This window comes from Colias philodice, chromosome 5, assembly GCF_061535455.1.
Source record: "Colias philodice isolate Cphi_HAF_F1 chromosome 5, ilColPhil1 Martin Lab GWU primary, whole genome shotgun sequence".
Lineage (NCBI taxonomy): Eukaryota > Metazoa > Arthropoda > Insecta > Lepidoptera > Pieridae > Colias > Colias philodice.
In genome coordinates, this window is record NC_143090.1 from 2,922,651 (window position 1) to 2,946,547 (window position 23,897).

The 23,897-nt window shown below is 33.9% G+C and overlaps 1 protein-coding gene across 32 annotated transcripts in view; it reads right to left on the minus strand.

The window, feature by feature from the left end:
- The window catches only part of LOC149488327 (uncharacterized), a 302,595-nt gene that overhangs the window by 169,987 nt on the left and 108,711 nt on the right, over nt 1–23,897 (minus strand). Inside the window, exons 5-6 of one of the 32 annotated variants that reach the window (XM_089694981.1) lie at nt 15,049–15,219; nt 13,686–13,894 (exon numbers count right to left, since the gene is read on the minus strand). The exons of the other annotated variants lie outside the window; for them this stretch is intronic. Of the exons in view, the coding sequence (XP_089551107.1) occupies nt 13,701–13,894; nt 15,049–15,219 (365 nt within the window). The 3' untranslated portion in view covers nt 13,686–13,700. Of the gene's footprint in view, nt 1–13,685; nt 13,895–15,048; nt 15,220–23,897 lie in introns of those variants that run through there. 32 annotated transcript variants of the gene reach the window in all.

A 23,897-nucleotide genomic window follows, 5' to 3' on the forward strand; every position in this document is an offset into this window, starting at 1 on the left:
AATAGGTAACTATTTGATTTAGTGAAAATTATGATCATTATAGTTCATCAACAAAACAAATCAATTTATTTAAGTAGGTAATTTTAAAATAATATGGTCTTACTACAAAATAATTTAAACACAGTCTAACTTGAAACCAGGGATCTGTCACTTTAATAGTAGTCTATGTGAAATACGACAAAACAGATGAAAGAGAACCCGCGCTTAAATCTCAGTTTTTAAAGTGAAACTTTTATTACATCGTCTCAAACTTTTTGGTCTGTGTAGCGCATGTCGCGTGTATCGCGGCTGCCGAGTAGGTATACCTACTCGGCAGCCGACCGTCACGCGACATGCGCTACACAAAGCAGTGTTCGGAACCATTCGAACAGTTTCACTTTTACCGTGGTTTCATAAAACCACACAACATTTTTTGTGGTAAGTTAAGTTTCAAAATACACATCAATGGTTATGAACAGTATTTTGTTTAACAATAACATCTTGAATGGTGGTTACAGTTGCGCGACATCCATTGCCGATCCGGCTGCACCTCCACAAAACTCGTACACCCTGACATTTGATGTGTTTGTTGTACCTGTACTTGCCCATCAACATCACCGGCTTCCCGAATCGAGAGGTTGTGAAGAAAACTTCGTCTGCAAAACAAATAATAATTGTTCATAATAGGTTGCATAATTATTTATGCTTAAGAGGAGGCTCCCTAACATAATTTCTGGCACTGAGAGACCGGTTATACCACTTATACCGCTACGGTGCTAGACACTAACACTAACACAGCCATAATAAAGTTGAATCTCGCGTACGCTCTTTGATCAAAAATGCAAATACACAAAATCTTCTTAGGCCAGTGGAAATTAACATTAAATTCGCAAAGCACGATGTAGATTTGAATTTTTGGTATGTTGTTTGGATCAGTTAGGGTGGTGTAAATCCCAATTTGCAACTTCGAAAAAGTTGTGCTCGCTGCGCACCACGTGATAAACTGCGAAAATTTTGGACTTTTTTTCACTTTTTGCTCTAAAAGTCATAAACTATGCGTTTCCGACAAGTATGATTCAGTACATAAATTAAGGTTATTAAATTTGCAACAATTTAAGCCTAACCGCAGCTCTCTAAACCTTATAACGACTAAACTGTGGCCATTCAAAGATGGTTCATTTTTCCCGAAATATTGAAATTTTTAGTTTTGCTCCCGTTTGAAGCAAAATATTGGCAAAAACCGCTCGTTCTATGAGAAGTTCGTATAATAAAGTTGTAGTGCATTTAATTTTCTTTCATTAGAGCATAGAATAAAGTCTGTGAGACAAATATTTCACACACAATATCTGAAAAACAAAAAGAAGGTAGAAATAGATTTTTAAAGAATTGAAACTGAGAGCATATAAAATCATAAAAAGAATAATACTTTTTCATTTGCAGGATAGGTAATTAACAAAATTACAAAATTTGGGAAAGTAGGAAAAAAGATTATACGCAAATAATAAACTGCGAAAATTTTGGACTTTTTTCACTTTTTGCTCTAAAAGTCATAAACTATGCGTTTCCGACAAGTATCATTCAGTACATAAATTAAGGTTATTAAATTTGCAACAATTTAAGCCTAATTAAAGCTCTCTAAATCTTATAGCGACTAAACTGTGGCCATTCGAAGATGGTTCATTTTTCCCGAAATATTGAAATTTTTAGTTTTGCTCCCGTTTGAAGCAAAATATTGGCAAAAACCGCTCGTTCTGTGAGAAGGTCGTATAATAAAGTTGTAGTGCATTTAATTTTCTTTCATTAGAGCATAGAACAAAGTCTGTGAGACAAATAGTTCACTCACAATATCTGAAAAACAAAAAGAAGGTAGAAATAGATTTTTAAAGAATTGAAACTGAGGGCATATAAAATCATAAAAAAGATAATACTTTTTCATTTGCAGTATAAGTAATTAACAAAATTACAAAGCTAATTAAATTTGCAACAATTTAAGCCAAACCGCAGCTCTCTAAACCTTATAACAACTAAGCTGTGGCCTTTCAAAGATAGTCAGTTTTTCCCGAAAATTTCAAATTTTTAGTTTTGCTCCCGTTTGAACCAAAATATTGGCAAAAACCGCTCGTTCTATGAGAAAGTCGTATAATAAAGTTGTAGTGCATTTAATTTTCTTTCATTAGAGCATAGAACAAAGTCTGTGAGACAAATAGTTCACTCACAATATCTGAAAAACAAAAAGAAGGTAGAAATAGATTTTTAAAGAATTGAAACTGAGGGCATATAAAATCATAAAAAGGATAATACTTTTTCATTTGCAGGATAGGTAATTAACAAAATTAAATTTTCTACAACTTTATTTTATGACCTTCTCATAGAACGAGCGGTTTTGCCAATATTTTGGTTCAAACAGGAGCAAAACTAAAAATTTGAAAATTTCGGGAAAAACTGACTATCTTTGAAAGGCCACAGCTTAGTTGTTATAAGGTTTAGAGAGCTGCGGTTAGGCTTAAATTGTTGCAAATTTAATTAGCTTTGTAATTTTGTTAATTACCTATCCTGCAAATGAAAAAGTATTATCCTTTTTATGATTTTATATGCCCTCAGTTTCAATTCTTTAAAAATCTATTTCTACCTTCTTTTTGTTTTTCAGATATTGTGAGTGAACTATTTGTCTCACAGACTTTGTTCTATGCTCTTATGAAAGAAAATTAAATGCACTACAACTTTATTATACGAACTTCTCATAGAACGAGCGGCTTTTGCCAATATTTTGCTTCAAACGGGAGCAAAACTAAAAATTTCAATATTTCGGGAAAAATGAACCATCTTCGAATGGCCACAGTTTAGTCGTTATAAGGTTTAGAGAGCTGCGGTTAGGCTTATATTGTTGCAAATTTAATAACCTTAATTTATGTACTTAATCATACTTGTCGGAAACGCATAGTTTATGACTTTTAGAGCAAAAAGTGAAAAAAGTCCAAAATTTTCGCAGCTTATCACGTGGTGCGCAGCGAGCACAACTTTTTCGAAGTTGCAAATTGGGATTTACATCACCCTAACTGATCCAAACAACATACCAAAAATTCAAATCTACATCGTGCTTTGCGAATTTAGGGTTTTTTAGTGTCGATTTCTACTGGCCTATCTTTCTTATATATAAAAATGAATCGCAAAATGTGTTGGTAAGCGCATAACTCGAGAACGGCTGAACCGATTTCGATTATTCTTTTTTTATTATATTCCTTGAAGTACGAGGATGGTACTTATGTAGAGAAAACGTAAACATGTACCACGGGCGAAGCCGGGGCGGACCGCTAGTATTCACATAAAATTTAAGGAGCCTCCTCTTAATTCGAATAAATCGAAAGAACTGGACAGATAAATAAAAGGATAAAATTTGAATTAAAATATCGCGTTCTTATTTATTTCTTATGGCAATATCTACTTCAACAAAGTAATAATATTACACTTTAAACTTAAACATAAAACTAACTATTAAAAGAAAACCAAAATAAACCGACAAAAAAATAGAAATAAGAAAGGCATTGTAATATAACTAAATTACATTTTATAATATAAAACTAAAAACAACAAAATCAAATTTCTTATCTATATTAAAATTATAAAGAGGAAACCTTTGTATTTTTACCCGACTACGGCAAAGCAAAAGGAGGGTTATGATTTTGACAGGCTATGTATGTATGTATGTATATATGTATGTATGTATGTTCATCTGTTCCCTCGTAACTTCTAAAATAATTTGGAAAATCCAAAAGTGCACGCCTCATAATTTTTTTTTAATAAATATTTATTAATTATTATTTTTGTTTATTTAATAACAATTAAACCACATCGAATCAGACCCTGAAAAATGAAAGGGTTCTATTCCTGAGCATACTCAAGCGTAAGAGAAAAAAAAAGACTCGATTAGTAAAGTATTTCGGTCGCTATCGTGTTAACAAGAAAAAGGATCCGCACATACAGACACACGGACGTCCAAGACAGAACTTTTTTAAACTGTTTTTTAACTAGTTTAAATAACAAAAATGACATCAAAAATATCATGAACGTTAAAAATAGTGTTTTTTCTTAATATGTGTGTGTATGTATTATCTTACAAGTGCAATGTATGATACATAAAGACATTTTAAGTTTGAAAAATCAGATGTTTTGCGCGAAGCGACAGTAGTACCCACCTCAACGCTTCGCTTATGAGGCGTGCAATACTTATCAGAATTCGACAAATGACATATCATTAGAAGCGTCTTAATTGTCCGCTGGTTATAGGCTATATGGGGTTTCACAAAATCTAATGTGGCGCCCTCTAGCGGACAAAACATACAGAGTAAAAAAATAAAGTTAAGATAAATATGCCGTGTTTGGTATCATTTGAAAGCTTTTTACTTGCACATTTTGAATATATGTATATATATTACTAGCATTTGCTTGTGACTTTACCTGTATTCATGGGCTGATTGCATATAATTCACATCTTTTCGTTCATAGCTTCTTTATTAGTTCATCAATTTAACTTTTGTCAATATTATGCGCCACAAATACACTTTAACACCAAAATAGTACAAATAATAAAAAGTAAAAGAACTAAAACTCAACTACGACAAAAAACGACGCTGAAAAAGTATAAGAGCGAGCGCGCACGAGCATGGGCGTAGCTAGCCATGGGCTCAGGGTGGGGCAAAAAAAAATGTAACTAGCAACTTTATCCTAAGTCTAGTCCCGGTTAATTTTTAGGGTTTTGAACCTTAAAAAGGAAAAAACGAACTCTTGAAGCTGTGAAAAATTCAAAGTTATAAACCAATGCAATAAAAAAGATACAGCCGTTTGTGTTGCAAATTTTCACACATTTCGACATTTGAAAGGGAATCAAAACCTAAAGGGTTCGCAATTTTTCCTTTATCTGCGCTATAAGACGTAACTTAATACGACATTTCAAGATTCTGGGTTCACGGGAAGTTTAGGGTCACTTACTGACCATAAAAACACAAAATGCTGACAGATCCAGGTGGAGCCTCGCTCGCAATCTTAAAGAAAATTTTTGGCCGATATCTCGGAAACTATCCACTTTAGAGCAAAAGTTAGTTCGACTTTTTTATAGAAAGTAAAATTTCGCATCTTTTACACCCTATAAACTTTTTTTTAAAACTTACTGTTTACGATTTATGGCCCATTTAATGTACCGGTTTATCGTTTTTGGCTAATAACTGTTAAAATATTGGATTAATCAACAAAATGCAACTACCCACTTTTTAAGATGAGACTTTATTCTCGACAACTTTTGTATGAAACTTTTCTAGTGCCCATACTTTTTGAGTTGTAATCCGTAATGTAGAAATGTCGGCGCTCGGCGGGTGACGCGGGAGCCTTAAAGTTTTTTTTTTAAGGATGTAATGAAGACGAAGAAGAGATATAATCCAATGCAATTGGATTTTTGACAAAATTTAGATTTTTTTTACACATTTTTTAAATAAACTCTTTTCATTTACTTCTATTTTATTTTTGCATCAGAATATAAAATAATAGGTATATGTACTCAATATTATCTATTTAGTTGTACGAAATATAATAAAATGAAATATTTAAAAGTCTATTTACTATTGCAGGTGAGGAAACAAACTATTAATTTTGAAGTACTACAGGACATTATTTCAATAAGTTTGTTAAATTTGTAGCATTATATGGTATGCATACCTTGAAATTCTTCATTTTAAGCTTTGTAATCCAACATTGAACATTAAATAACTCAAAAATTGTGGGCATTAGAAATAAAACCGGCCAAGTGCGAGTCTGACTCGCACATCGAGGGCTCCGAACAAACCTATTTTTTAGTATGTTGTAACTCTAAAATGTAAGTATGTTTTAGCAATTTTTCCTTTCTCTGTGCTATAAGACATTGCTTTTTACCAAATTTCAAGACTGTGTTCACGGGAAGTACACAGCTTGATAGCTCCACGCTTTCTTGAGAAAAAGGGTGTTGACAGTCAGACAGACAGACGGACAACATAGTGACAACAACATAGGACAACAATAACCTATAAGGGTCCCGTTTTTTCCTTTTAAGGTTCGGGACCCTAAAAAAAAGTTTCAAGCAAAAGTTGTAGAGAATAGAGTGAATTTAAAAAATGAAAAGATGTAAGTAATTATTAATTAATCCAATATTTAAGAGTTATTAGCCAAAAACAATAAATCTGTTCATTAAATGGGCCATAAATAGTAAACGGTACGTTTTACAAAAAAGTTTACAAGGAATAAAAGATGCGAAATTTTACTTTCTACAAAAAAGTCATAATAACTTTTGCCTTTAAGTGGATAGTTTCCGAGATATCGGCTAAAAAACACACAAACTAAAAATAAAAGGATTACGTTTGTTTACCCATGGGGTCAATCGTGCGCAAGTTTTTTGTTTAGATAGCATTTTTTTGTGTGACGACTTTCGAGAGTGAATTTTCTTACAGATACTAAGTTTTGTAGTCAGTAGGTACTTGATAATTTAATTTAATTCTTTAGATTTGGTTAGGTACTTTCCGGGCTAGAGCCAGGGTGGGGCAAGTGCCCCACCCTGCCCCACCGTGGCTACGCCCATGCGCACGAGCAACTTTGTCTCCGCAACTATTTTGTCTCTCCCATCAATTTGTATGGGGAGTTGCGTCGCTACGTGCGCGCACTTTCATACTAGCCCATGGGTGGGAGAGACAAAATAGTTGCGGAGACAAAAAAGTTGCGGAGACAAAGTTGCTCGTGCGCGCACTGTCTAAAACAAGATTTTCAGAATTCCACTATGTAGAGATAAATTTTCATGTTTGGAAAGGCGTAGTCACACGTTGTCAAAGTGCTACGGTAGATAGTATATGTAACGTGTGACTACGCCTTTCCAAACATGAAAATTTATCTCTACATAGTGGAATTCTGAAAATCTTGTTTTATACTTTTTCAGCGTCGTTTTTTGTCGTAGTTGGGTTTTAGTTCTTTTACTTTTTATTATTGTATGTTTGTATTGAATAGGTTCAAAAACTACTGGACCGATTTCAAAATTTCTTTTACCATTACTTAGAGGGATTCTTCCGAATCCGTATAGCCTATATTTTATCCCGGAAAACGAAAATATGTACCACGGGCGAAGCCGGGGCGGACCGCTAGTAAGTTATAACCTAATAGTTATGGCCCATCTTCTAGTTATGTCATAACCTAATGATTATAATGTCTTCTATGGTGGTTATGTTCGATTTGCAGCCGGTGCTGACGCGGCTGCAGGTCTATAGCGCACGAAGTTCATGTCTCCTGTTGTTATAATTGAATTTAATTTCTTATAACCTAATAGTTATGACCCATCTTCTAGTTACGTCATAACCTAATGGTTATGATCGAGCTTCAGCTTAACAATGGTGTCTTCAATGGTGGTTATGTTCGCTTTGCAACCAGTGCCGATGCGACTGCAGGTCCAGAGCGCACGAAGTCCGTGGCTCCTGTTGTTCCTGTTGAACCTGTACATCCCAATTTGAATCACAGGTTTGCCGTACCGTGACTTTGTGAAACGGGGTACTGTAACAAAGTTTATGAATTGTTTATGAGAACTGAACTTTAAGTAGTTTACAAAAGGTCCTATGTCAATAAATAACTTTATTCTCTTAAACTCTTCTTGTTTTCGAAACAAACTTGTTCGAGTAATTTTTCAACTTAAAAGTAAACTCGATAAAAGACACAACTAAAATCGATATTGTGAAAAAGTTCGATTTAATTTTCAGATTTTGACAAACTTCTTCTTAAAAAAACTAATCGTACTAGATAAAACTTAAACATAATCAATTCTTATTATAACAAGATCTCATTATTAACATATATCACTGCCATTATGTATAATTATTCCTCTACACTATTGTGAGTATGGCTTTGCGTAGAAAAAATTGAATAACGAAATAATATATATTTACACGGAAAATAATCCTAAATGTGAAAACGAAACCTTTCAACTATTTTATTAATTTCTTAATATTTATTAATTTAATTTTCACTATATTTACATATTGCACTTTTTTAACTATGGTCAAAGTAACTACAAATAAAATAAAAATGTGTGCGTGTACTAGTGTACACACGTAAGAAGTGAAACTTCTTTATGACCATATATTTCAAAAAATAATTTACTATATGCAACTTTACAGAAATACGTTGAATCACGCGTGGTAGGGATAAGAAAAAGATGGCGCGTAAAGGAAAAATGTCACGCGTAACGTAAAAAATGTTACACTAAATTTTTTTCTAACCCCGATAAAGAAGTTTCATTTCAAGAAAAACCGAATGTTTGACGTCTATTATGAAACAAAAATAAAGTGAACGACACTGCAACTTGCTTATACAATTAAACAAAAAAAGAAATATCCACCTCTACGATATTAATATGTCAAACTGTTTTCAATATTTTCAGTATCGAGATTATCTGATCCTCTAAATTTGAGGGCCCCGTGGGGCCCGGGCCCCCCCGGGCCCCCCAACTGATTTACTTTACATATTATGTCTCGTTTAAAGTTATTTTCAATTATGATCATGTGTATTCCGTTCATATACTATAGTGTTAGCGGACACGACTAGTGACGCCCGGCAGCCGTGCTTGCGCTTGCCACAGAACCAGGTCGCCTTAAGACCCGTACTTCGATTGTTCTTATAAAATTTGTGACCTCCAACCATTAAAGCTTCGCCGCCGTATCGCGTTTTAATGAACATCGCATCTGAAAATCAATTGCTTGTAATAAAATAAATATTTTTACACTTTCGGTTTATTGTTTCTACTTCTTAGATAAATTGGTAATGACTTTAAGGGCTTTAAGATTGGCTAGAAATATTTGCCAGTTTCATACCTACTTGCTAGTTGCTAGTATGAATTAAAATTTAAAACGTATTCAATATATATGTTTTATAGTTAAATATGTTCATTTTTAACACGTTAGCTGCGGTAGCGATTTTGCACACCCGATGCTGAAACTTTCATTGTGACGGTACAGGGTTTATTAGACCCGGTAACGATAGAGAAACTTAAATCAGTTTTTTGGCTTCATGCCAAAATATATATGGTTTTTTACCTTGAATACTATAAATGCAGAATTAATCATCATAAATCTGAAAACGTAGTAGCTTGCCTTGTTTAGGCTCTATAGCCATTTTAAAATACAGGGTCCAATGCTCCCGGTGCCGTACTGAATTTCAGAAATTTTGTGCTTATTGGGGATGGGGAATAAAAATATCGATTGTTTTGAAAGTTATTAATTTATTGATGGTAAAAAAAAACACGATTGAAGAGAAATTTATAAACTATAATGCTTTTCGTAAAAGCATTCCAAACAAAAAGTTTTTTTGCACTCTGTGCATTCAGTGACCACTTTTTTAACATTGTTAGAGGCATCGCGACTTGATAGCTTCGTCTTTCGGAGTCTTATAAAGCATCCAGTACAACTTCTGTTCTTTACACCCTCAACCAGTAGATGTTTATTTGGTTTTGATGCAGGTCCTGAAAAGATAAATTTATTATCTTATCTTTTATTGGATCTTTACGCCTCCATGTTTTGTCGTTCGATCGTTCGATACGCTCGTATGCGATCCCAACACGGGCTGCTAAAAGTTAACGCTGCGGTGCGGTAACGTGTGCGTGTGTTCTTAGCCGCACGATGGGAAATTCAAGCGCCGGGTGCTTTAGATCCGGTACATGCGTAACGTGTTAAAGAAACAAAAATGTAAATCATAAATATTAACTCGAATTTGATTTAGAAATTTTAAAATAAAACCCAATTAAATGCTGATATCTACTAAAGTTTAACGTTAGATAAATAATAATCAACAAGTCCGTACTTAAAACTTTATTTTACATCGATACCTCATCGATGTAAAATAAAGTTTTAAGTACGGACTAAGTCAAAAAAAATAAATACTAGTTACACGTCCTCTAAGACCCCTCGTAATATTATCATACAATTAAAATAAAAAACAAACATTCATGTCTCTAAACATTTTTATTTATAACTTCATATTATGTGATAATATTGAATGAATCTCTAGAATAAAATAAATACTTACTATTTAATTTTTTTACAATGTTCAAAACAAATAAATATAATATGTACCGTATGAACCTCTTCTATCTAATGTGGAAAACGTAAAAGAAATTCTACTCATGACATATTCTGCCTATAATTCGCGATACAGTATCCCATTGCGCACGTCTCGCCAAAGTCACTTCGCATTATGTATATCAGAATACATAACCCGTTTATTTACTAGTGAATTAGTTCACTTAGTCCCATATATCACTCATCAATCAAAAGGCTCATGCGTGTGCAGGTTCTTAAAGAACTCCACCTGGTCTCCAACCATACATACAGACGCTTTGCAAGCCGCGTGTCTCCCCTTAGTACAGTACCACATGGAGCGAGTACCTTTGCTTCTGTTGTTCTTCTTGTACCTATATCCACCGATGGACACTAGCGGCTTGCCACAGCGTGAATTTGTGAAGACTATACCTAAAATATGAATGAGCATGATTGTATCAATTTAAATCTCGATATACGTTTTGTGATGCCAAAAATATGGTCTGGTCTGGCATGTAGAAAACACGCCAATTCGGAAAGCATAGGAAATAATGTGACGACCATATTAGGGTTTAAGTTTCAAAAGGAACAAGCAACTCATATTTTTAAATGCTTATCAAACATGGTTTGCGTATAAAATTCTATAAAATTCTCAAACTAATCACCAGAAAGATTGTTATTTCCAAATCAATGAACGTGATTTATAAGAGACTAGCAATGCCCTGCGGTTTCACCCGCATAGATAGCGATATCGTGACAGTGAAAAGTCTACTATAGGTCGGACTATAGGTTTAATTTTTAATCACATGAAAATCACCTTCACCCCGTCCCGCACTACGGCCTGCTTCTTGTATTGAACAGTATACCTACTATTTTCTGTAGATTGACACTTTTGAAAATTCGTTATATCTTTTGAATGGAATTTTTTTCATTTAAAAAGTATTTTGCTGGTATTGAAACAGTCTATAATAAAACATCATTTAATGGGATAAGGATTAATATATGTGTATGGATAACATGGTTTGATTACTGTCGGCACTTCTATTTACTTTGAAAACGTAAAAAAGTTGTTGTAGTAACATAACTACTGAAGATAGACATATGGTATCGCGGACTATCTTGTAGATATTGATCCATTCTATAATACCGTAGAACATTTTTTTGTTCTATCTTCAATAGATTCCGCAGCGCACGCGATGACAGAGTTTTTATTAAGGAATTTGTTACACCTTGGGTTACATTATTGCATTTTTGGTAAGGATCTCTAATTTTTTTGAAAATGCAATATAGCCTATGTTGCTCAGTAAAGAAGCAGCTTTCTAATGGTGAAAGAATTTTTGAAATCGGTCCAGTAGTTTATGCGTGAAAACCATACATACATACATACTTACATAATTACAAACCTTTCCTCTTTATAATATTAGTATAGATAAAACCACGAAATACATCTCTTCTTTACATGTTATAAGAAAGAAAACACAGTTATTAGCACTATATTCACACTTTAATAAAGTTAGATTCAACAACATCTTATCTTTTAGCCATCTAAATAATTCCATCCTGTTTCGGCCGCCTGCTGCAGACGCTTGGTGTCTCTACAGAAACAAAAAGCCGCTGCAGCAGACCCATTTGATTTGACCCATGGCCAGCCATGCTGCGATGACGTCAAATACGATATAATTCAATGATTATGGCTGTTCTTCATGCTTAGGAATTCGTCATTAAAAGTGAAGAGAGATGCTCGACAGCCGTAAGGGGACGACCACTTGCAACAGATCCATTGTGCCCTAGGGCCGGTCTGATTGATCCGCTTGTTGTATCTGTACCCATTTAGCATTATCACTGGCTTGCCACGCCTAGAGGATGTTATGTATATCCTGGAACAGTCTGGAAACAATTTGAAATTACAAATCGAATTGTTACATGCCAAAATGACACGCAGTGTGAGATCGAGTTAGAGTATATATCCTATGGTATGATATTGTTTACACAAAAGACTTGACAATGCTTAATCGTGTATTTATTTTAAATCTTAATCTATTACAATTAAATAAATATGTTTGCGTAAGTTCAAGAAATATCAATTTGTAGCGAATGTGAATGATAAGGCTCTATATTCTTAAAAGTTTGCAAAGAAAAATATGCAAAGTACTCCCAACAAAAAATACCATCTTCCTTATTTCTTCACAATTCTAATTTAACACCATCATTTAATATTTCATATAATTCATTATTTAGGTATAAGTATAAAAATCATTTAGGTACCAAAGTTATTTTATTTTTCTACTGACATCGAGTGGATTTAACATTTGTATTTTTACAATAACTTAGCATTAGTGCATGTTCATGAGGACAAAAAATATTTACATAGAAAAACGATAAAAAAAGATCGAACTTAATAGAAATTATTTAACATTTTGTCAATATAGTTTTATTTCAGTCCATAATATTGCCATTTACAATATGGATGACTTACTTAGGACAAAAGTGTCTTAAATATTCCATAACAAAATCAACACAGAGCTTAGTAGGTACTTGACAAAATGGCACTACGAATTAGTGCTGATTTTCAATACTTGGTTAAAACTTTCGAATATCGTAATACAACAACCACTCCGAAATATATAGGTACTAGTCGTAATTGCCCGACTTTTGACATTCACAGTGACCAGTTATTGGATGGATAAGTTTCAACCAAGGATTAAAAAATCGTCCATAAACAAAGTCTACGAAATCCATTCCCATTTAACTTGTATCCCAGTTACTTTTCAACCTTAACCACCGTCAATGATTATGTTGATTATTAGCTATCACAATAGCATTATTGACGGTAATAACAGACGCTTTGCAGCCGGTCGACCTTCGCTTGTTACAGAGCCAATGCGCGCGGTCTCCCTTCGTCTGATTATTTAGGTTGTACCGTATCCTGCCGATCTGAATAACTGGTCTGCCAAACCGGGAGACCGTGTAGACCGCTTCTGAACATAAACGAAAACATTAATGTTATAATCTTCTTTATATATAAAATGTACGTGTCACTTTGTTTGTCCGCGATGGCCTACAAAACTATTGTAGCGATTTTACATTTTATTTACACCCCGTGTGCAGTTTGATCATGAAAGATAGGATAGGTTACATCTCAGTTTATAGTCGTAAATTTATTTTATTGCAAATTATTATTTGATAGTCACAATAATTATCTGTTACCTCTAAACCATTCTTACACCTGTTCACTGAATAAGAGTAGAAACTATTTAACATTTTATCAACATAGTTTTATTTCAGTCCATAATATTGCCATTTAATATCTTTACAATATGAAAGACTTATTTGGGACAAAAGTGTCTTAAATATACCATAACCAAATCAACACAGAGCTTAGAAGGTACTTGACAAAATGGCACTACGAATTAGTGCTGATTTTCAATACTTGGTTAAAACTTTCGAATAATACAACAACCACTCCGAAATATATAGGTACTAGTCGTAATTGCCCGACTTTTGACATTCACAGTTACCAGTTATTGGATGGATAAGTTTCAACCAAGGATTAAAAAATCGTCCCTAAACAAAGTCTACGAAATCCATTCCCATTTAACTTGTATCCCAGTTACTTTTCAACCTTAACCACCGTCAATGATTATGTTGATTATTAGCTATCACAATAACATTATTGACGGTAATAACAGACGCTTTGCAGCCGGTCGACCGTCGCTTGTTACAGAGCCAATGCGCGCGGTCTCCCTTCGACTGATTATGTAGGTTGTACCGTATCCCGCCGATCTGAATAACTGGTCTGCCAAACCGGGAGACCGTGTAGACCGCTTCTGCACATATACGAAAACATTAATGTTATAATCTTCTTTATATATAAAATGTACGTGTCACTTTGTTTGTCTGCGATGGCCTACAAAACTATTGTAGCGATTTTAAATTTTATTTACACCCCGTGTGCAGTTTGATCAAACTTGAAAGATAGGATAGGTTACTCACGGAAAATTAGCTTGATAGTGATCACGTGCAAAAATGGGCGATGGATCCTGGACTATATAATTATCACATCTTATATATAAAAATGAATCGCAAAATGTGTTGGTAAGCGCATAACTGGAGAACTTTGAGAGATTTCGATAATTCTTTTTTTATTATATTCTTTGAAGTACGAGGATGGTTCTTATGTAGAGAAAACGTAAATATTATGTACCACGGGCGAAGCCGGGGCGAACCGCTAGTAATAAAAATAAAATTAAGTACCTACCTCCAAATATTCAAGATAACACTATTTTACTTTTTTTTATTATTTCTCCCTTAAAGCGCGATTTAATTGCAAAACTTCTTTAATCGTGAAAGAAGTACTAGTTTTGTATTTATTAAGTAAATTTATTACATAAGAAAATAATAAAACAATGCTTTAAAATTTATTATAATAATTAAAAGAAAAAGATGATGAATACACACACTTATAATACTAATAATTTAAATATGATGGGACATTTCACTTCTTAAAATACTTATATTATCTATATTCTATACCTACAGTAATATCAATTACAAAAATTTTTCTATACATTACATTACTAATAGGTAAAAAACAGCGTAAAAAAATAGTTGGCAAATCGTAGGTACAAAAACATTATTCATGAAAATTCACAAGTCACATACTTTCAACTGATATCTAATTATAGTCTTGGATTAAAATTGATCTTCACCCATCTGATAACCAGATAAGACTTATTTTTTATCAAATCAAATATAATTTATGAACAAATATGCATATGCTTATATTTCATAAAATATACGACCTTAAATCGGATCTCGTACTATAACTAATTTAAAAAAGAGCGTGTGTGTAGAGCACACATGTCAGAAGTGAAACTTCTTTGGCAAGATTCAAAGATACCAAAATCGTCGCCTTACTGCCATGATGCGACCTTGAAATTTTAACGCGCCTAAAGAAGTTTCTAATGTGTATGCTCCTTACCCTTATCAAGTATTTCATTATCGATAGTATATAGCGAGGCTCTACACCCGGAAGTCCATTTGGAACAGACCCACTGCACTTTCGGTTCCTTTGAACGACAGTACCGGTTGTATCGGTATTTACCGAGCAATATTACCGGTTTTCCAAATCTCGATGCCGTGAAAATAGGAACTGAAAAAAATATAAATAGATAAACGAATAATCCCTCTATAAGTGTGTATTTCGGCTATACGATTCCCAAACTCATCATAAATAATCTTTCGATAAAATTATTGTTGTTCTTTGTTTCAATAATTTTCATTAAGATCAAGAAAATAAGTTTTTCATAATGTATCGATGAATAAAACAAAAAGAAATACATATCTTTAATTTATTATATTATAATTAATTTATCTCCCTCTTATATCACTTTTATTCTCTTACTAATTTTATAATATAACACACAAAATATTAAGACACACATTACACACATACACATCAATATCAATGAAAATAATAAAACAATAAACATCATTCCAATATGAGCGAAAAAATTTAAATCATAGTTTTTCCTTGCTTTTTTACCAGTTTTAACCGCTACAACATAAAATTAAAATAACACATAAAAGTACTAATGAATATGTTCATTTTTCTTTAAAATAATTTCATCATTTAACGTTATAAGGGACGCCCTACACCCCTTCGTCCATTTGGAGCAGACCCACTGAGCCGTGCCATGTCCCGCATTGGAACGCCGATTATACCGGTATTTACCGATCATTATTACCGGTTTACCGAATCTCGATGACGTGAAAATCGGATCTGAAATCCATACTTAATATTATAAATGCGAAAGTAACTCTGTCTGTCTGTCTGTTACTCAATCACGCCTTAACTACTGAACCAATTTGCATGAAATTTGGTATAGAGATATTTTGATACCCGAGAAAGGACATAGGATAGGTTTTATCCCGGAAATCCTACGGGAACGGGTTTTTCTTTGGAAACGCGGGCGAAGCCGCGGGCGGAAAGCTAGTGTAAAATATGTATTTTATTCTAGATTTTTGATGCATATCCTTTCCCATTATTATTCTTCTAATTAGTCATGTCTATATGCTCCGTAAACTTTTCATAATTTGTTTTCAAACAATGATTGTAAAGCAATTAGGCATTACATTTTACGGTAATATTATTCATTTATAAAAAAAGAAAAGGAAATTACCCACCCTGGCTGTAAGTGTTCGTACAATAAATAATCTTATTTATTAAACCATTTATTATTTAATTCGATTAAACTCTATGAAAAACATTTATTATGAAAATAATTTTCAACGTTCACTTAGATATGTCGCCGTGATCTGGTTGAATCAGCTATTTGATTGAATGCCTAGCGCGTTCACCGAATGATTCAACTAGATGTCTGCGACAGATATAAATAATAATAAATAAATAAATAAATATTATAGGACATTATTACACAAATCGACCTAGTCCCACAGTAAGCTCAATTAAGGCTTGTGTTGTGGGTACCTACTAGGCGACGATAAATATAATATTTAATAAATACATAGATAGATAATAACACCCAAACCCAAGAACAAATAATTGAGTTCATCACACAAATATTTGCCCTGACCGGGATCGAACCCGGGACCGTCGGCTCAGTAGGCAGTTACTTTACCACTGCGCCAACCGCGTCGTCGTATATTCCTTAAATACATATCAATTCCGAAACGACTGGCAAACATCCAAATGCTGTCTATCAGCCATCTTTACGACGTCCCCGTCGATGGTCGTCAAGAAGACCCTACAGCCCTTACTCCACTTATAGCAGAACCACTGTTTGGTCACTCCGTAAGATCGAGAGGAGATATTGTATCTATAGTTACGGTACAGCAACACTGGCTTGCCCCGCTGCGACTTCGTGATCACCAATCCTGCAATATAGAAGAAATATTATTTCCACAGTTCCTTCAATAAATAAAAAAAAACAAGATTTTCATATTAAAATACTTTGTCGCTATATTTTGTTTACTTAAAAAGCTATTATTTATAAAATATAGTATATATAAAATATAGTTATATTTCGGTGGCAGTCATTACAATGATCAGGAATCCAAAAAAATATCGGTTTAAGAAGCCTTTCTATTTATTACTGAAGAATATTAAATTTAGGCATGTAGTGTGTAACATTAGTTTACATTTAAGGGTGCGTATCCACCAGAGATGTGCGAGGATGCGTAGCGAGCGATGTGTTTGTAAAGAACCAATCATATCGCGTCATTTAGTTTCGTTTGCGATACTATTGGTTATTTAGAATATTTACAAACACATTCCTCGCTACACATCCTCGCCCATTATTGGTGGAAAAGCACCTTAAAGCGTCTCTCATTGCCATATTTTTATCCTACTTCTCTCACTCTTATTATTGCTTGCATACTTTATTGCTTATCTTCTGAGCTATATTGACTTATTCATCAATAATTTTCTTCTTCTATATTCTCTCGCCTTCGCTCGTTTTACTTCTCTCTGTTCTGGGGTCATTTTCGCCAAGTATCTCCTGTTCCGAGCATTGGCCTTCTCTCTACGGAGCAAATGTGCCAATGTATTCTTATATGGATCTATTTGTATCGTCCAATCTTCTTCTGAAAAGCAGTAAAAGTTATTTGGTATTTGGTATACCTAAAGGTATTTAGGGAGATAAACGCAATTTTTTTTTATTCTTTATTTTTCAAGGGTTTTGTCGCTTAGCGACCACGGCCGCGGCGTCCCGTAAATTCCATTAACAATCAACACTTACAATACAATCAATTTTGTAATCCAACATCGGTCAGTCCGACCAGCACCCGCACCTCTGCCGACGAGGGACAAGTGAGAAAGCTGTTCACACAACCAACATTGTTAATACAGCGGAAGATATCATTTTAACCGACTTCAAAAAAAAGGAGGATGTTATCAATTCGGCCGGATTATTTTTTACTTTTTTGAACACACTCCATGAGAATATGTAATATGTATTATAGAAGTCTCATACCTCTACTCTGCCTGACTATCATGAATAAATTGCGTTCTGTATCTTACTTTATTTTCTTTTGATGAGAATTGAACTATATGAATTATAACTATACCTGTATATTATATACGTTCATCTTAGTCCTAAATAAACGGAGGTTTTTAAAGGCTCAGAGTATTTTCTAACGTGCTCTTTTTAAACAACTTAAATATTGATATCACATGTATTTTTTTGACCATAAATAATACAATTATAGATATGTTAATAAGTACAATTACTATATTTACTTTTTAAATATTTAGATATTATGTTTCTTTCTATAATAATATTCTCTAGCTTTAGCTCGTTTGATGTCTCTTTGTTCAGGAGTCATCTTGTCTAAAAATTTCCTGTTTCTAGCATTTGCTTTTTCCCTAAAACGTCTGTAAGCCAAACTTTGTTTTCTTAATTGATTTTTTGTTTTTTTATTTAAAACTTTTCTTTCTGCAAAATATGCAATTTATTAGTAAGTTTAAAACAATACTTTTTCATATTAGGGGCATTGTATATATCCTCGGTATGTATACGAAATATTTTTGTATTTAGAAGCTTAGTTTTCAAAATACAGGGGGAAATCTTGCATCCCCATCTTGGCCCCCGGGGAAGGTCTCTTGCTAGGGTTACTATAAAAAAACGTTTATTCAATTGTTTATTTATTTACCATTTCGTTATTAGTCACAAGTATGTACGTAACTTACTTTGACCAATTTATTACAGACTGTTGTAACCGTCGCCCGACAGCCAAATCTACTTTGTTTTGTACATACCCATAAACATTTAAAAGAATTTTCAGTATACCGACTATGTCGATGATATCTATATTTTCCGAGTACAATTAATGTTTTTCCTCTGCTTGACGTGATAAAAGTTATATCTGAAAAAATGCAATTTATTTTACAATGAGTAAAGTTAATAAATAATTTTTTGCAAGAATTTACACCCACGTGATCTATGTACATAAAAGGTATGTGGAAGGAAAAAAATAAAACTAAGCCTGATAGTTAATTAATACTGGCAGAGAATTGAAAAAAGACGTGTGGCACTCGGGAACTGCCGCGGTAAAGCAATAGCTTGAAGGCATGCTATGCAATAGCATAGCATGCCTTCAAGCCACACCGTGTCCGTCGTCGTCGTCGACCTCCGTGTCCGTCGGAGTGGGGAGCGTGAGATTTTTTCGTGACGGAATTTCTCGATTCGGTCCCCGCGCTTAAGGCCCGCGATAGAAGCTATGCAATAGCTAAGCGCGCGTAATAAGAAACATCTAGAACTAGATAGAAAATTGTGAGATACATGTATATCTTGCATACAACTAATCATAACTTTAAAACCTGTTAATTACTTGGGAATAAATAAATAAATCATAATATAAAGAAATCACTTTTATTCAACCGCGTATCCATTTCGAAAAACAGCGTGATTTCAAGTTCAAGTTTCATCCCTTAAGGATGTGTGTGCTTATTATTTATTGAAATTATTACATTATCAACCGTGGTAATGGACGCGCGGCAGCACCAATCATGCTTCGTGCACACCCATACGCTTTTTACTGAATTATCGTTGTATCTACTGAGCCGGCTGAATCTATACTTTCCCATTTGTATTTGAGCCTTTCCACGCCGTGACTTTGTGTATACAAATTCTGAAACAAAACAATTTACTTATGCGAAAGTCATGTTTGATTTGGCTATAAAATTCCAGACTATTAACTAGATTGACAATAAAATAAATTTAAAATAATAAAATCTTATTATTTCGATAATTCTCATTTTTTAAGCTATTGCATAGCTTCTATCGCGGGCCTTGAGCGCGGGGACCGAATCCAGAAATTCCGTAACGAAAAAACCTCACGCACCCCACTCCGACGGGCACGTAGGTGTGGCTTCAAGGCATAGCTGATAGCATGCAATAGCTTTACCGCGGCAGTCCCCGAGTGCCACACGTCTTTTTTGAAGTGAAACTTCTTTATCGGGGGTGGACAAAAATTTTGTGAGACATTTTTTGCGTTACGCCGCGCGCGTTACATTTTTTGCGTTACGCCGCGTGCGTTACATTTTTTGCGTTACGCCGCGCGCGTTACATTTTTGCGTTACGCCGTACTCGTGACTATATACATGTTATATTAAAGTGATCAACAAAATCAAAGGGTTTGTTTTAATTCTAATTCCAGTGAATTTCTTTATTTTTCTAAAATTGTATTTAAAGTTAACCTCAGTTTTTGATTGAATTTTTTAAAACACCAACACGTGGGCGTGATCATGTTATTTATTTTTCAAGTTATTTAAGCTTAACCTCTGTCTTAATATGTATATATTATGTACTAACTATGTGCGTCATTAATTTCTGACTGTTTCGAGATTTGGTGCAAAATAAAACAGTGTGTAAATAAAATTAAACAATTGAGTAAAAGTATAATTTCATAGATAACACGTTGAGAAGTTCCCTGTATAAATATATAATATACATATCTTGTATAAATACATACATAATATGCCTATAGATCTTTAGTCTTTACTCAATTGTTTTATTTTATTGATTTTTTACAAATTTTATTTACACACTATTTTATTTTGCACCAAATTTCGAAACAGTCAGAAATTAATGACGCACATATTATATATACGTTTTAATATAGAATATTTTTTATTTTACAACCTTTACAACTTGATCATTAGGAATTTATTACCTCTATTGTTCGAACAAAAATAAGTTACCGACTTTAAGAACGTGCCGACAATGTAAGTACACTATTGTTTCTTAGAAAACATTTTAGGAGTATACGATAATAAATCTATGACTCACGTAAACACGTGTTTGCTTGATTGGTGTCAGGTGTTCAATTATAATTTTATGAATTCAAAATTTATAAACTCTCTGTCCAATCAAAATCCGCCTAAGTCGAAATCCTTTATAAGCTGAAAACGGCAGTGGCCGGCGTAAATATTCAAATAGGTAGCGAGGAGCGAAGCGACGAGCATCTTAGGTTAACTTTTGAACTACCGCACGAGCCGAGCGAGCGAAGCGAGCGAGTTGCAGCAGCGGCCGGTGTAAATATTTAAATAGGTAGCGAGGAGCGAAGCGACGAGCATCTTAGGTTAACTTTTGAACTACCGCACGAGCCAAGCGAGCGAAGCGAGCGAGTCGCGGCAGTGGCCGGCGTAAATATTCAAATAGGTAGCGAGGAGCGAAGCGACGAGCATCTTAGGTTAACTTTTGAATTACCGCACGAGCCGAGCGAGCGAAGCGAGCGAGTTGCAGCAGCAGCCGGTGTAAATATGTAAATAGGTAGCGAGGAGCGAAGCGACGAGCATCTTAGGTTAACTTTTGAACTACCGCACGAGCCGATCGAGCGAAGCGAGCGAGTTGCAGCAGCGGCCGGTGTAAATATTTAAGTAGGTAGCGACGAGCGTGTGCATTATTTTTTGAAAAATAAGGACATAAAGAAGTTTCACTTCTTACGTGTGTACTCTAGTACACGCACACATTTTTTTTTTTTATTAAATACCCATAGGTATTGTTACCCTGCAAAACCGACAAAATAAAAACACCTGTGTTTTTTTAAATATTTCTCTATTATTTACAAAATAAATTTATTTAGAAAAGAGTGAAAAAATATCAAAGATGATATTGTTCGAAGCATGGTCTTTTAACACACAACGTTTTGACACACTTTTTACATTGAAAGTATCCTCTTGCACCGCAGATAACACATCGTAAGCGTTTTTCCATTTTCTTAGGAAAATGTCCTATACTATTTTCTGAAAAACCTGAAACCAAGGAAGACATAGGTTGGGTCTAATATAGACAATTGAAGACTTTACCTGTGAAATTTTTTTAAGAACATAATATTATCTAACTGGGCCTCTTCACAATGGGCAGTATTGGCCCAGCAAATGATCGTCGATGTGTCCATTACAGGGATTATGAACTCTTACAATCACGGCCGATCATAGACATTTAGGTCTTCAACACTATCGTGATTGCCTCTACTCGCCCAACGCTGTCCATTGTGGAGAGGGCCCTTAAGATAATTTAGCTTGTTCAATATATCTACAGTCTACACCAATATTATGATGAGGAAATTATTGATTTTATGTTTTTATGTGTTTATTACAAGTGAATAGGCTCCAAAATTACGGGACTGATTTGAAAAATTCTACCATCAGTACAAAGATTTATTTTTTGAGTGACAAACGCTATCTTTCAACTCTTTATCCCTGGTCAACCGGGAGTACCCGGGACCAGCGGTTAGTATTACATAAACCGATCCCTGAAAACGCAAAAATAAAAACACATGCGATATTTTTAAAAATATTTATTTCACGTGTACAAACTAAATCTACATAAAAAAGTAAAAAAAAAACCCGGAAGAAAATAACCTCTCGTCTATTTCTCATTTATTCGAGTACAGCAGTGTTACTGGTGAAATATTTCAAAGCACTGTCTGTTAATACACAATGTTTTTTCACACTTTTTACATTGCCAGCGGACTCTTGCGTGACATAAAATGCAGCGTAGAGTTTTTGTAAGTTTCTTCGGAACATGTCCTGTACTATTTTGTGGAGGACCTGAAACTATAGAAATATTAGTTCGAGTTAATATATAAGAACATCTTTAATTTTTAAATATAAGACGTTTTCAGAATCCGTAGAATAGAATTGTAAGGTGAAATTGCTATAGTGCTACAGTATAGTATAGAAGTATATATGAAAAACATATATAGTGCTATAGTATGATTTTGTACAATATTTAAAAAAGAACCTCTACTTCACTGAAAGCAGATATTTCTCCAGGAAATAAGAAAAATAATATATGCTTAACTGCACAAGCAGCTTAAGGTTACTTTAAAGTCTGAGTAGACTTTAAAGTTGCAAACTTAAAAAATATAGTAAGTCAGTGACTGTATATTTTTTAAGTGTACTTAAAAACAGGAATTAACGCAATATAATTGAAACAAAAATAAACAAAACATAATAACATATATTACATTAATAAATGAAATATCTTTGGCGTCAACTATTTATTTATTATATAGATTATACATTGTTACCCGTAATTAATATTATAGATTAGGTACCATTACTTTAGAGTTGATTGAATAAGATACTATGGCACTAGTACTAACAATTTATTTATTTATTTATTTATAATTCTTTATTGACAAAATATGAGAAAACAATAGTATGCAAAAAGAAGTAGAAATACAAAAACATAATTTACCCAAAAGGCGGCCTTATTGCTAAACAGCAATCTCTACCAGGCAACAATGATACGTGTGACCAGAAAATTTTCAGATTAAGATACAATATCTAGAATCTATTAATTAAATGAGATTTAAAAATGTTTATAATACTTGTTTTAATTGTAAAATACAATATAAGACTAGATTGACTAGATTTGCTTGAATAATACAATATATACTTTAATATTATAAAGCTGAAGAGTTTGTTTGTTTGAACGCGCTAATCTCGGGAACTACCGGTCCGATTTGAAAAATTCTTTCGTTGTTAGATAGCCCATTTATCGAGGAAGGTTATAGGCTATATATCATCACGCTACGACCAACAGGTGTGGAGCCACGGGGGTGAAACCGCGCGGAGCAGCTAGTTATTAATAATATTTACGATTATTTTTTAAATCTTAATCATGATTATGTTTATTAGAAACTTTGATCACTTGATTATCTACCGTTATGACGGTCACACGACACCCTTTACTGTGCCTCACGCACCTCCAAGAATGCTTCACTGAACGATCGTAAAATTTGTATGTCCGATGTTTTGTGTACCGCCTGTCGCCTATTAACAATAGACGATACCCC